The sequence below is a fragment of the Natrix helvetica genome (assembly GCF_964273705.1).
Source record: "Natrix helvetica genome assembly, chromosome: 3".
Lineage (NCBI taxonomy): Eukaryota > Metazoa > Chordata > Lepidosauria > Squamata > Natricidae > Natrix > Natrix helvetica.
The window spans coordinates 106,747,017-106,762,847 of record NC_138549.1 but is presented as its reverse complement, the minus strand read 5'-3'; the positions used below and the strand labels follow the sequence as shown (position 1 = coordinate 106,762,847).

The following is a 15,831-nucleotide window of genomic DNA, read 5'->3' as shown; positions in this document are numbered from 1 at the left end:
AAAGGTTCTCAATGGGGAATAGAAGCATTGCTGGAAACAGAAGAAGTGCTAAATGTTGCCATTTTCTTTGCTGCACGCTATTGTCTCATGCATTCTTTAAATGAAAACAATCCAAGAAAAAATCAAAACAAGTTTGGCGTGATGGTTATGGCGTGGCTTTAATTCAGAAGAGTTTAGTGCTGCCCTTGGGCCTGAAGCCAGCTAGGTGACCTTGGGACAGCCACCAGAAAGCAGGCCAGGGTTGGGTTGCTGCCAGTATTACTGCTGGTTCTCAACCCGTGCACAAAGTGCACTGAGTGCACTGTTCAATGTAAATTGTTCTTCACGCATGAACAATTTACAGTGAAGTGCACATGCGCAGACACTAACATCCAAAATGGTGGCGGCCAAGCGGCAGCAAGAGAACCAGTTCAGGGGCATGTCAGGCCTGCAACCCAGGCCTGAATTCCACTACCGGTTCAGCTGAACTGGGCCAAACCGGCAGCAACCCACCTCTGAAGCAGGCAATGGCAAACCACTCCTGAAATCTCGGCAAGAAAACTGCAAGGACTTGTCCAAACAATCACCCGGTTTGTCAAGAATAATTTAAAAGTATGCACACAAACAGAGGCTAAAGGGTGTGGGCTGGCTGGTGGGCAGGGCTTCAGCAACATTCGCTCTATAAGACGCACAGACATTTCCACCCACTTTTTTGTGGGGGAGGGGTTGCATCTTATAGTCCCCAAAATACGGTAAACATATTACCTAAACATAAACATATTAAATTGGAATGGAATGGAAACTAATTAAGGCACTAGCCATGACTTTCCCTGTTATCTGTGGAATTGTGAGAAGAGGTTTTATTTATGTACTTATATATTATTATACTATTTGGAAATTTTTTCAAAAAATACATTTAAACCATTTAAAATAGAAATGCTAAAAAAAATTACTACAACATAGAAAACAGTAATAAGGTGCTACAAAGCAATATCAAGGCAAGATGACCTGAATATGAACTGTATAATTCTGTGGTCAGTTATCTTTATTAGTTGCTTTTCATCCCAGGTTCTGTATTGTCTTTTAACCCTAAGAACTGTACATATTGATTTCATAAGTAGCTCATTGTCTTCAACCAGTGTGGCATATAAACCTGAGTTAATAAACAAACCCATAAATCTCGAAAGATCTTTAAGGGCATAGGAAATGCAAAAAGAAAAGATTCTAAAATCATTCTTTTCAATTAGAAATGAATCAACCACAATGTAAAAGTCACACAAAACCACAGTGTTTTGTTGCTATAAATCTAAGTCGGTGTTTCTCAACCTCAGCAATTTTAAAATGCACAGACTTTACTCCCAGAATTCCCCAGTGAGCAATATTCAATCGCTTAGTACTACGAACAGGAAACTTTTATTAAGGGTAAGAACAGCACATTCATTCAGATACCTTTAGAAACTAGGAAAAACCAAGCCTCACCCTAGAGATTTCCCTGGTGCTGCCTTTTAGAAAAAAAACAAAATATGCTACCACCAATTTCTCCATTTCTGCAACATGAAGAGAAGGAAGCTGCCAGATATAATACGAAGCAAAGAACTGTTCTTGGCATCTTTTGAACTATAAAGAAAGCTCAGTGCTGAAGTGCCATTGATCACTCTGACAGTTCCTTCAGCTGATTTAGGCTAGGCAACTGAACTGCCTTTTCCTACTTCTCTGATTTTATTCCTGACTGGCAGGAAGAACAAGTGCAATAAGAAGTTTTACAGGAAGAATAAGGGCATTTATTCTCTTCTTTGTTCCAGATGAATGAGCTTTGCAGCATTCAACCACGAGAAGCCAAGTTCTGGATTATTTCTGGGTGATCAGGAAACGGAATAACATAAATAAAAGAAGACAGCTCAACCACAAACTGCACGCCATTGTTCCAATAGTTAATACCACCACAAATGAGGAATGCTACAACTGAATTCAAATTATTGATTCTAGAAAAGCCTTACATCACTCAGTAGAATATATGCAGTTGCTGGAATGGAGGTTTTTTTTTTAAAAACCCTGTTCTTATTTCAGAGAATTTGCAAAGAAAAGCAAAGAATATTACATTCCCTCTCAGTTCTCGCAGTCCAAAGTTGAAAAGTGATAGATAGATAGATAGATAGATAGATAGATAGATAGATAGATAGATAGATAGGTAGGTAGGTAGGTAGGTAGGTAGGTAGGTAGGTAGGTAGGTAGGTAGATAAATACACACATACATATTGTATTTTTTGGACTATAAAATGCACCGGTTTATAAAGCACACCAAGATTTTGAAGAGGTAAGTATTAAAAAAATGTTTTGTCGTCCCCGGTCCCCAAGAGCACTCTGCAGGCTTCAGCAGGGCTGGAGGAAGGGAATAACACCCCTGTTTAAAACAGAGACATTTTTCTCTTCCTCCAGCCCTGCTGAACCTGCAGAGTGCTTCTGGGGGCTAGAGGAAAGGAAAACCGCCTCCATTTTTGCGTAAAACGGTCTGTTTCTCGCAAAAATGGGATGCGGGGGCAGAGCTTCAGGAGGCCAAAAATGGCTGTAATCAGTGTATAAGATGCACCAACATTTCTATCCTCTTTTAGGGGGGGGAAAGGTGCATCTCATACTCCGAAAAATACGGTACATAGTGTCTTTCATGAATTAGTCCACTGTTTCAAAGAAGAGAGCCAGTGTGGTCTAGTGGTTAAGACTCCAGGTTAGAAAGCAGGAGATTGTAAGTTCTAGTCCTGCCTTAGCCATGAAAGCTAGCAGGGTGACTTTGGGCCAATCACTCTGTCTCAGTCTAACCCACCTCACAGGGCCGTTGTTCTGGGGAATATAGGAGGAGGAAGGTGTGCTGGACATATTTGCCGCCTTGAGTTAGTTGCAAAAACAATAAAATCGGGATACAAATAAACAAATACTGAGTAATCTAGTGGGGTATGCACCATGTGCCCTACAAATTAGCAGACAACAGGATTCCCAGACATGCTAGTTCTAGTTCTTTGCCATATATGTCAAAAGAATGAATGAGTGTTGTTAGGGATGTAACCCTAGTCTTGGCTTGGCAATGTATATAAGCCATGATTGTAGCAAATGTATCTGTTACTTTAAGTGCTAGAGAGATGTAATTGGATGCTAATTGCTTCTAGCAGCCATATAAGGAGGAAGGAACTATTATGTCCCTCCCTCCCCCCCCCCCAAATGGTTACTGATTCTCCTGATTGTTACTGACTGTTCCTGGCTGTTACTGTATGAGCTTTGTATAGGAGAGAAGACCGTGTATTGGATGGTGGCTAGTCTGTAACTAATTTACCTGTCTCAATTGTGAGTTGAGCAACTGTAACTTCAATGAGTTGTAAATAGACTGTATATACTTCAAGACTGCTGATAGTCTGTTTGGAGACTATTTATCCTATTTCTGTTACGCAAGTAAAGTTGTTTTACCTTCGGTGGCTGTGAGTGACTATTCAACGGCTTATTCGTTACTAACTTCCGCTGCACAACTCTAGTCCCCTAACGGGGATAGACTTAACAATTGTGAGGAAAACAAAGGTGAAAGGGGCAGCATTTGAGGCTGAGGATTGTTACTCATCAAAGAAAAATCTCACGATCCACTATGGATCAAAATAGGAGCAATCTGATAAAAAAGAAATAGGTCACAGATGATATCTTGTTTCATATCCGTACTCCTTAATTTTTAATCAGGGAGATCACATTCTTCACACCAGCCTACGGAGAAAAGTGCCAAGACTTGCGGAATCAGCTCTTCACAGAAGCTAATCTATAGTTTCGCCCAGCATTCCAAAAGGCAATAGCCCTCTTGATCAGACCTGAATCACCTGTTCGCAGCATCTTGTCCCCAACAGGATCTGGCATCTTTGAGACAGAAGCGATTTCAAACTAACCTGGGAATTAGTCATACTGAAATGTTAAGAGACACTGCAGGAACTTGGTTAACTTACCTCTTGAAACCTGCTCTGGATCCACTGGCCTATCACAGCTAAACTGTCTCGAGGACAGACTGCCCAAATCATGGTGAGCAGAATAAGGGAGAAGAAGTCCAGGAAGTGCATCAGACTTGCTTTTTCTGCCTTGAAACGAAGGGTGGGGTGGGGGTGGGGGAAATAAAGATATTGTTTTAATTCTTCTCTCCTGGTTCGGTTTTTCCTATATTTTAGTCCTGAAATAAAACTATAAGGACGATGTTTAAAGTACTTTTCCCTCATTAACAATGACAGCCCAAAAGAGACAATCAAATTACCTTAAAAAGAAGATGTACCAGAAGGCTCAGCTTACCTATGCTTGTCAAAATGATGGGGGTGAAACATGCACCAACCATCTGGCAATTAGTTTAAGAACATAAGAAAATCTCTGCTGAATCAGTCCAATAGTCCGTCTAACACAAACATTTGATGTCACAGTGGCCACTCAAATGCATTCAGAAAGCTTACCAAGCAGGAGGACACTTGCTCTCTTCTCATATTCTCCCTACAAGCCATATCTTCTGTATTATAAAAAAGGCTCTGTGTGTGTGTGTGTGTGTGTGTGTGTGTGTGTGTGTGTGTTCCAGCATAACTCTGGAACGCCTTGAGCAATTTCAACCAAACTTGGTACACAGATATCTTACTCTCTGGAAACAAATACTGTGGAGGTAGGTCCCCCTTAACACCTCTCAGGGTGTGTATTCTGTTAAGATACAGCCTGTTGTGCCGTAAAATGGCTTCTACTGTGCAGTGCAGTGCAGTGGCCATGGTAATGGCTTCACAATATTCCACAAGGGGGCTCCCTCTGGTAAGGGGGAAAATCCAACGTTAGAAATTAAGGTGGTATCATTTTTCTTGATGTTTCTGGGGGCACAGGGGAAACATTTGGAACTAATTTAATTGTCGCCGAGAGCAGAGCTTTTCTTGTCTAATACAGGGTTAGGATAAATAAATACCTGAGCAACGCCAGATTATCAGCTAGTTATCTATAATTCACTTTTAAGAATGGCTTCAAACTCAAAAGTGATTGTTTTAACCTTGAAACATTTTGCACCTTGTCTATGGTGAACTAAGTGATTAAGACTAACCCAGTTTCTTAATGCAAAGTATCAGTCTTTCACTGCAGAAAATATGGCAATCTTGACTATGGCAGTTACATTTATCCTGATGGAACAATTTTTGGGTTAACATTTCTTTTTTTAAAAAACCAACTAAATAAAACTTACAGCATGTCCCAGAATAACATGAGCAATTTCATGTCCCAAAATGAATGAAAGCTGGTTGATATCTGACACGGCACTTAGCAAACCAGTGAAAACGAACACTTGTCCATTCTGTAGGCAAAGGGATAAAATAAACATTTAGACAAGCCATTGGGTATTTTCTCCCTCTCTCCCTCTTAATTATGTGTCATCGTTTCTTTTCAGATATTACTTACTGGAAGAACAAAAGCATTAATGTTAGGCTCTTCTACCACATGGATAGTCCAGGTAATTTCAGAGAATCCTGGAATGTCCTTGTTGCTTTCAGTTAAATGAGTGACAACTTTCTTGACCACCTGGTAACGAGGATCTTTTTCTGGCAGCATTTGATTCTGAAATTGTAGCATCCACTGAAATATTTAAAAAAGAAGGTGGGTGGGAAAAAGGGGAGGGGAAAAAAGCACAGTACATTAATTGTCCCAAATGACTCACGTCAACATACAATACAATACAATACAATACAATACAATAGTAGAGTTGGAAGGGACCTTGGAGGTCTTCTAGTCCAACCCCCTGCCTAGGCAGGAAACCCTATACCGTTTCAGACAAATAGCTATCCAACATCTTCTTAAAGACTTCCAGTGTTGGGGCATTCACAACTTCTGGAGGCAAGCTGTTCCACTGATTAATTGTTCTCACTGTCAGGAAATTCCTCCTCAGTTCTAAATTGCTTCTCTCCTTGATTAGTTTCCACCCATTGCTTCTTGTTCTACCCTCAGGTGCTTTGGAGAATAGTTTGACTCCCTCTTCTTTGTGGCAACCTCTGAGATATTGGAATAATGCTATCATGTCTCCCCTAGTCCTTCTTTCTCTTAAGCTAAACATACCCAGTTCCTGCAACCGTTCTTCATATGTTTTAGACTCCAGGCCCCTAATCATCTTTGTTGCTCTTCTCTGCACTCTTTCTAGAGTCTCCACATCTTTTTTACATCGTGGCGACCAGAACTGAATGCAGTATTCCAAGTGTGGCCTTACCAAGGCATTATAAAGTGGTATTAACACTTCACGTGATCTTGATTCTATCCCTCTGTTGATGCAGCCTAGAACTGTGTTGGCTTTTTTGGCAGCTGCTGCACACTGCTGGCTCATATTTAAATGGTTGTCCACTAGGACTCCAAGATCCCTTTCACAGTTACTACTACTGAGTATGGTATCACCTATACTGTACCTGTGCATTCCGTTACATAAATATGAATATCTATGAAGGAGATGTAATAAAGATACGAGATAATATTATTCAGAAGAAAAATGCTATCCATCATGCCACAGTCTGCTTTAGATAAAGTTTAGGAATTTGAATAGAGTGCTTTTATGGGGAAGTATGTTTTTTTACATTGGAAAAGAAAGTAAAGCTTCTTTACAGAGTAGTATCCACATCAGAGATATGCAACCTTGGTAACTTTAAGACCGCAACTTCCAGAATTCCCCAGCCAGCATTGAAGTCCATAAGTCTTAAAGTTGCCAAGATTGGATACCCCAGGTCTACTCGTTCGTACAGCTTTCATCACAACACATCAGATAAGGGGTAAAGGTAAAGGTTCCCCTCCCACATATGTGCTAGTCGTTCCCAACTCTAGGGGGCAGTGCTCATCTCCATTTCAAAGCCAAAGAGCTAACACTGTCCGAATACGTCTCCGTGATCATGTGGCTAGCATTACTAAATACCGAAGGCACACGGTTACTTTCCCACCAAAGTGGTTCCTATTTTTCTACTTGCATTTTTTACGTGCTTTCGAACTGCTAGGTAACTGGTAACTGGAGCTCACTCTGTTATATGGCGCTAGGGATTTGAACCACCGAACAGCCGACCTTTTGGATCGACAAGCTTAGCGTCTTAGCCACTGAGCCATCGCATCCCTAGAGAAGGGGTACATCTTGTTTAATGAGACTGCAATGCTGTTTACATCACTTAAACACAACATGTCCCCCACCCCACAGTCTCCACCAAATGTAACCTACCAGTATGAACAATCTTTAAAATCAAAAGGAAACACAGCCTTATGGTAGCTACGATTCAGTTCCATACCCTTCCCCTGTATTTCAAATTAATCACAAGCAGCACAGGTGAAAAAACTGTCTGTTTAAAAGCCTGAACTGTTATGTACCAAAGAGGATGCCAAGCTAATTGATCCACTAAATTGGTTTAATAATGAAGGTGGAACAATGGTTCTCATTATAAAACCCTGTTAGGAAATGCTAAAAATCAGAAACCACAGTTGCATTCAAGTGCCTTTATAAAGTAGCTTCTCCTTTGATGCTTTAAATGTTCTTTGTTCCTCTCATTCTCTTCATTTTCTCTTCCTTCCACTTTTATTACCAATTGAAGCCTTCACCACCCAGAAGGCAGTCATCATATATGCAGATAAATGCCACTCAAATCCTGCAGGGCAACCAAGACAGATAAGCAGAAGAAGGGAGAATTCTTGCTGCAAATAATAATTTTCTTCCAACGGCCTCCCATAGCCTTTGACTTCTGCAGCACATAAAAATGGTGTCTTGCCTCAAGGGTATCATGTAACAATTTCTCCCCAAACAGCAAGAAGCTGTGCTTCTACAACAGGAGGCTCAATTCAGCTTTCAGCATTTTGACCTATCCAGACCAAGCTTGGATCAAACCTTATTTTTAAATTCTTTTTGGTCAGGCAAATTTAAGCTTCTGGACAATAATTGAGTGTAAGCCAAGGTAAATGAACAGACGGAGACAAAATTACTGGGGTTACTTTTTCCCCTGCCCTGCATATCTCTGTGGCATTGTATTTCACTGTTGCATTATGATTCAACAGTTCCGGAGAGCTAAACACTTAACATGTGAGTCAAGACACAATCCTGACGTAACCAAGTTTAGCTAGAAATTGTAGGAACCAACCTTTCCAATGCTCTTGGCACCTTATAAAGCTTAGTAATCAGAGGCAGCAAAACTACAATTTCCTGACTTAAGTCAGTGGTTATTCTACTAAGTCTTGCTTGTTAGGGAAGGCCAAACTCTGTCAATATGCCCTACCCAGTCTGACAGTCAACTGAAGCCAGAGGTGATGAAATCTTCCCTAGGAGTGGCTTAAACTTGTCAAACAGCCACACCAACTTTCCTGGTATTTTGAAAACCCAGTGATCAGAGAGAGCAAAACACCCATCCACAAGACGAAATCAGGGGTGAATCTTATATTAAGCTGGACGTCCCAGAAAAGCAAGCGGAAAATCAAGAGTGGGTTCCCCCTCCCCCCCAACAGTTTCTGTGAAGGATGATTTCAGCATTGGTTTAGCGTAAAGTAGACCCTTTGCTGGAGAAGGTGGTGGCTGCTATGCTGTCTTTCTGCTATCTTTGCTATTACTGCCTCAAAACAGGTACAAGGAGCATATTTCAAAATGTCAAGGTTACCAAACAAAGTCTATTCAAATCCTGATATTTTCACAGCATTCTATTAAAAAAAAAGATGAACTTTTTTCAAGCAGAAACTCAAGGCAGCTGAAATCAAGAAAGTTCACTAACAAACCACAAACCTGAATCACACATCGTCGTGGAAGCACCCTCAAAATTAAACCAGAGCTGATTCGCAAGGGTCTAAACATACTTTTTGCAGATATTGAACTTATTTTTATTTATTTAACCAATTTATACAACTGCCCGTCTCACTATCAAGCAATTCTGGACAATGTACAACAGAGCTAGAAACAAGTTCCTAAATATATTAAAAAGTATAAAAACCAAATTAAAAAAGGATAATAGATAAAGGGATGTTAAAAAGTATTTTATCATCGGTTTCAAGCCAATTGAGTGTCATCAGCATACGAATGATACTTCACTGCATGGCGATGGGTGAGCTCATCCATGGGACTCATGTAGATCTTAAATCGGAGAGGGGAAGAGCATTGATCACTCTGGCATCCCCCATAGCAGGGACAGAGGGCAGAATCTCTCATCTGCAATCACCATTGATGGAACCAATCCTGCAGAAAAGAGGTAAACCTGCACAACACCATGCCACCCACCCTCAATTTCTGAGTCGGTCCAGAAGGCTACCGTAGTTGATGGTATGGAAAGCCACCAGGATGGACACAAAGCCACCATCCTGCCCATGCCACCGATCATCCAAAAGCACAACCAATGCCAATTCCATACCGTATCCAGGTCTAAATTCTGATTGGAAAAAAAATTGCAGATAATTCATCCAAGTCCTCTGAAGTTGCTGAATACACCCACTCTCTTAATCGCCTTCCTCAAAAAGGAGAGGATCGATACTGGATGAAAGTTTGTCCAGTGTCATGAGGTCCAGTGATGGCTTCTTAAGGAGAGGGTGAACCAACACCTTCTTAATATGCAAAGGAACAACTCTTCCCTACTGAAAGAAGAATTCATCACCGCTAGAACGCATCCCGAGCCGCTTTCACAAGCCAAGAAGGGCATGGTAGCAAAAGAATGCCCTTAATTCCTACCAACCCTGATTTTGATATACAGTTGAAAGTTTGCAAGGATATATTTTCTCTAAAAAAGAAGCATTATGTCTTTTCAGATGTTAAAGAATTATCATCATTTCTAGTCAGCAATAATGAGAGTAGTTGTTATAATATAACAATGTCTGTGGATTATAAACAGGGGTGGGCGGCTAAGGGGACCCATGGGTTAGAGAGAACCCGTAGCTAACATTATGGCCAGTTCAGAAAACCTCCAAATCCCACCCCTGGCTGGCCACACCCAGCCCTCCCCTCCCAGGAGTCTCCACACAGCAAGGATGCAAGGTAAGTGCAGGGCCTGCGCAAAGGCTCAGGGAGGGGAAAAAACGGGCTTCCCAAAAGCTCCAGGAGCCCAGAGCCTGGAGGAGGCAGTTTTTGCCCTCCTAGAGGCTTGAGGAAAGCCTCCAGAGCCTGGGGAAGGTGAAAACGAGATCAACTAGGCCACACCCACCATGACCACGTCCACCCAGCAATCCACCAGAGAACCTGTTGCTGAAATTTTTGAAGTCCACCGCTGATTATAAATTGTAACCGTTAAAACTAAGACACTAAGTATACCAGAATTACATAATACTATATTAAATGAATGAACTCGTTGTACTTCATATATTGTAGCACTTTGAGAAAAAAGGCCATTCTAAAGGAACAAGAAACAAAGATTCTGTTTATTTTAATAGTTACCTACCATGTCATACTCCATTTCCGTCATTTCTGCAAACTGATCCTTGCGAAATACTACAAGCCGAGTGCGTCCAGTTATTGGTGTCTCCTCCAAATGCGTAAAATAAAAAAGAATAAATACAACTCCTAAGCCAGAAATTCCAAGGGTTATCTTCCATTTATTTCTTCTCACAGCTTCTTTAAATAACTTCTTCTTGTTTGGAGGAAGTGCATGCCACCATTTTCTTATACTCCTAGAAGACACAAACATTATAATTTTCAAACAACTGCCCCTAGATTGCTAAAATATATAATCTTGGATACAGATTTTATCCAGATGAGTGGTTCACAACTAACTTGGCTGTTATGAAGTCAAAAACAAATAAAGTGCAATTGTTTCTTACTACAGCACAATAAATCAATATCCTGCCAATTCCACCTAAGGACTGCAAAGCAAGATTTACAAATTGGTAAAGTCATTGAGTCTCTATAAAAGAATGAATATTTATTTTATCATACTTTAAATTACTTATCTATAATATGAAGAAACATGTTCTTGGGTAAAATAAGTGTTTGTTTTATACTTAACTATGGTTTAAACATACCAAACAAAATAAACAATTTAAGATTTGCACTGGACCTTGAGTCAATTAAACAAACCACACTATGGTTTAATTCAAGATGTAACCCCAGAGTCTGCAAAATATACCAATTATCAGAAGTAGAAGAATAATCTATATTTAAACCACAAACTGGTTGGAATTTTAAATATTTAGGACGTACGTTTACTATTTCTATGTATTTTTCTCCACATGAACAAATAATACACCATATTCAGTGCATGAGAACTTAACAGACGGAAGCTCCTATAAACCCAAGTAAAAAAAACTGGCTGGAACTTCTGGCAATCCAAGTTGGATTCTACAGAACAAACTGGGAACTAATTTCATATCTCAAATTCTTAACAATAAAGATGATACGTGTGATTGATGTAGACCCAACAACTGACTGATCCAAGCAGCAGTGAGCTGTTTTCTTCTGCTTTTCACCTAAGACCAAAATGCTACCATATGATGAGCTACCTCAGTAACTTTAAAAGAGCTACAAGAAACTCAAGATTATTTTCTTGAATACTATGAGCTTTTATCACAACTACCCCTTTGTAAACACGCCAAACTTTACAAACAATTATTTCTACTTTTTTTTCTCTTTGACCAGGACAATGTTGATTGGTTACCTCCCAAGGATGATAGCAAAAAGCTTTTGCACTGGCTTCAAGATCATCAGTAAGAGTGGAGCTGGAGCAGCTTTCAGTATTGATGATCTGTGAAAGCATCTGAAGATATGGATATTCTGAGTAGCAACGTCTTGTAATTTTTGAGACATGGCAGCTCCAAATAGTACACATTTTCTCCTTGCCTTTTGCTGAGTGAGTATACAAGGCCTTCTAAAATAGCTGCATCTGATTGTATATATTCCTACGTCTTTAGGATCCAGCCATCTGTGGGTTCTATTCATGTTTCCATAGATTCTGGAATTGTCATTCCAGAAATAAAATCTAATGCTGTTCTTTCTATTCCATGCTTGGCACTTTGTCAGTTGATGCTGGGCTCCATTTAAAGCTTTAGTGGAAAATGTGTAAGGATTAATGCACTTTCTCCAATTAATTGAAGATGCCAACTGAATTAAAATACAGTTTCTTGAGCCACCCAAGGAAGCCATCTCTCCGTCATAGAGTTTTGATATCTAAATGAAGACAATCAAAATGTAATGTTACAAAAGAAAGAAAGAATTTGTAAGCATGTAATACAAAGAGGGAAAACAAATCAATTAATTCATATAGTTGACAGACCTACTCTGAGTGCTACATGATAAAATTGCCTGGTCTTGGACAATCATTCCAAGGATTCATACATTTTGTTTATAAAGACAGGAACAAAAATTCCACTAGTTAATTTTTAACTAGTTTCCAAAGAATAGTTTAGCAGTTTACAAGCCAAATCTACACTCTTTATAAATCAACGTTAATCCAGAATTCCACCATTTGGGCACATAACTTTTAATACAAGGCTTAATACAAATCAGTCTCTTGCTGAAATGGGCATTCAAATTAAACAAATAAATAAATAAAACACTAACAAGAAGTATGAAAAGAGAAGGGCCAGACCCAGGGTTCATTCCGAGGAACTAGCATGTAAACATGGACAATATGCTTCACAGGATTTTTAATTCATAAAGGTTGCTCTAGGATACATCATGTTAGGTATATTTGCGGTCCGACATGATCTAGAGACCAAGGAAAAGCCAAGAAGGCCAAACAAGGAAACTCCTGATGTTGAATCACCAGCTTGTCTGAGTTAACTTTTCATAACTTTCAACACAGCCATGACTAGAATCCTGCTTGTGGGGCAGAGCCACTCCTTGTTATTCATCACATACACAGAAAGCAAATTTTAACAGTATGCAACAACTAAAAGAGAAAGGAGGACTGCACCCCTGCCCTTCCTGGGGATGCAATAGTATGACATAACTAGATTCCAACCTTCGTAGTTTCCGATTTTGTTCCATTATTTTAGTACAGCGTTTCACAAAACTGCTAATCCCTTTAAACACAATTAAAAGTAGCAACAGTTAAGAAATGAAGCAGAACTTTGGAAACAGGAAGCAAGACTGAAGAAGTAGTGAAAGAGAAATTAGAGCAGAGTTTAAGGGAAGGAGAAAGTGGATGGCAGCAAATAGACAAAACAAGTTACAGGAGACAGGAAGAAAATAAAAGACTAGGGATTCCAAGCAAGCTTAATTTCATACCTTTTAGGGATCTGTATTTTGTGCTAAGCCTGAAGTCATATAACTCAGTTGGTTTGGTTTTGATTCAGCATGAATCATGCTACCATAGTAAGTTTCTGCTAAATCAATAATCATGGATAATGAAATTCTGGCTTAATATAATAACCAACTGAATTGGTCAGAGGAGGCTTAAACCCCTTTGCTACGCAAGTTACAATTTCTCTACTCCAACATTCATTCCCCACCTATAGGAATGAGATATTTTACTATCTCATGAAACACAACTGTATATATAATGGGATGTAAGATTCCGTGAAGCCCTTACAATGCCCAGATAGTTATATAGATCATTAAAGTGTAGCAAGGCTGCCTATAATTCAAGGAACACTCCCCCTCATTAAAAGAAAGGAGGCAATATTCAAAATGCAATTTAGCTGAGAAACACGGGGAAATATAGATAGCCTGTGAAAGTGTCAAAAGATGATGGGGAGGGTTAGCAGAGCGAGCAAAATGCTAATCAGGCATTGTCCAATCAAGTTTCTTTTTTCTAAATGTGGAAAGTGTCTATGTGAGGCAAAAACCAGATAGTACATTTATCTAGACTCCATGCCAATATAGTAAGTCACCCATTAAACCAATTGGGAACTAAAAACAAGTACTCCTATCGTATTTCCATCTCCTTTCTCAACATTAAACACACAAACATGTATTTTAGACTGCAAGGTGCCAGTACTTAAAGCAGGTAGAACCTATGATTAAAGGAATCACCCTACTGAACTTGCACATCTGCATTTTGAGATTCCAAACCCAGTGTGGGAAACAAACACCCACATACTCTCCAGCACAGATTATGCAACCAAAGGGCCGAATCATGCACCTCCAAACTGTAAAAGGGGAAATACCATGTACGCTTGCCTTTTTGGTTCAACTTTCTTGCAACGTCCATGAAAAAAAAAATCCCCAGTCTGTTTCTACGTTGGACAGAACTAATGTTACCAATTAGAATAGAATATTCTAATTACCAATAGAAGAGAATATTCATAGTTCAGGATTGATTTGTGGAATCCTTGGTACTCTGAGCTTTTTCTTGTAAACATTTCATTATCCACATAGGTAACATCATCAGTGTAATACTGATGTTACCTAGTTGGGTAATGAAACATCTGGCTTTGCCAGCTGGCCTAGGCCCCTGATGGGAGGTGCTCTCACTGGAGATGGCTAAGCAGACCTCCTCCCCATCGCATCTGGTTGTTAGCTCTCTTAGTTCGATTTTACTATAGCTCTTAATATTATTTCTTTTAACGACTTACTTGTTTTATAAGCTCTAAAGCCACTCAGAGTCACCTTGTAAGGGAGATGGGCAGCATAAAAAATTAATAAATAAGATAAATGCCACCAATCTGAGAGAGCACCAAGGACTGCACCGAATTACATTCTCTGCTATTAATTTAACATCCCTGTCCTACTGTCTCCATTTATTCGTACCCATTTACTGGGTCCATACTTACCTTTATACCCGTTATCTTTTACATGTTTGACAAACTAACTAACTAACTAAACTAACTAACTAAACTAACTAAACTAACTAAACTAACAACTAAATAAATAAATAAATAAATAAATAAATAAATAAATAAATAAATAAATATTAAAAATAATAATAATAATGGCAGCAATAACACATGTTGGAATCTGGTCTAATATGTTAGCTTGCCTTGATCCATATTTCCCTCCAGGGATGCTGACTATGCCACCCACCATCCCAAACAGGGACTGCTGGGAATGACGGGACTTAGCCAACAGAGGCTAAGGAGCGACTCACTTGGAGAAAAGCTGCTTTATGGGACGTAGTGACTCAAAGTGGAGAGAGAGAGAAAGGATACGGGCAGCGCTGGCGCCCGTGGAGACTCGGCACCTACCACCAACGTGGGAATGATGAACCCATCCGGCCCGGGGAAACGGCTGAGACCAAACGCCCCAGGCGGCGGAGGAGGAAGGAGGGGCCGAAAGTTTTGCAGCTCGTCCTTCAAGTTCTGCCTTCCCCGAAACCGAGAGGACTTAGCCGCGGGCGAAGGGTCTCAAAGGGGGCGCGGGAAGAAAGAGGCTTGGGATCACGGGGGCGGGTCTCCTTACAACCCATTTGACCCACCGCCCCAAAAAAGAGGCGGTTTTCTCAGAACCTCAAAGCCGCACCCTCCCTCCGTCCGTCCGTCCGTCCGTCCCAGGGCTTTGGCTGCGCTCAAGGCCGAAGCCGGCCCCTCAATTCGCTTCCCTTCCGGGATGGAGGGCGGAGCGTCGCAGGGAAAGCCTCTCGACTGGCGCGCTGGTGGATAAGTGGCACCGCAGGAAGGACCGGCAGCAAAACTTACTTTGGCATGCCAGGGCTGGTCATTGCACCTCCTTGCTTAGTTTATTGCCAGGACATGGCTGCCTGGCCCTGGAAATGTCTTTCATTACCCGACCTGCCTTGCTGTTGCAGCAGCATTTTTATTTTATTCCGGCTTCACAAATGCTGGGTCCTTTTCTTTTTTTTAATATTTTTATTACAGAGTTTTCTTCATTTTACATCACAACTTCATCTTTACAACAACTCTATACCGGTTTATATCCACGGTTTTTTTTTTTTACATTTATATATACTATTATGTATACATAATATAGTTATCATTCTAGTTTCAATACAAGGAAAGATGAAGAATATT

At 40.2% G+C, this 15,831-nt stretch overlaps 1 protein-coding gene across 4 annotated transcripts in view; it reads right to left on the bottom strand.

The window, feature by feature from the left end:
- OMA1 (OMA1 zinc metallopeptidase) overlaps nucleotides 1-15,415 on the bottom strand; it is a 36,677-nt gene extending 21,262 nt beyond the window's left edge. Inside the window, exons 1-6 of one of the 4 annotated variants that reach the window (XM_081947736.1) lie at nucleotides 15,049-15,415; nucleotides 11,580-12,088; nucleotides 10,368-10,596; nucleotides 5,410-5,583; nucleotides 5,198-5,305; nucleotides 3,951-4,079 (exon numbers count right to left, since the gene is read on the bottom strand). In XM_081947736.1, coding sequence (XP_081803862.1) covers nucleotides 3,951-4,079; nucleotides 5,198-5,305; nucleotides 5,410-5,583; nucleotides 10,368-10,596; nucleotides 11,580-12,064 — 1,125 coding nt within the window. In that variant the 5' untranslated portion in view covers nucleotides 12,065-12,088; nucleotides 15,049-15,415. Of the gene's footprint in view, nucleotides 1-3,950; nucleotides 4,080-5,197; nucleotides 5,306-5,409; nucleotides 5,584-10,367; nucleotides 10,597-11,579; nucleotides 12,089-13,150; nucleotides 13,473-14,151; nucleotides 14,242-15,048 lie in introns of those variants that run through there. The other 3 variants (XM_081947735.1, XM_081947737.1, XM_081947738.1) reach the window with 3 other exon arrangements.
- Between the last annotated feature and the right edge of the window lie 416 nt (nucleotides 15,416-15,831).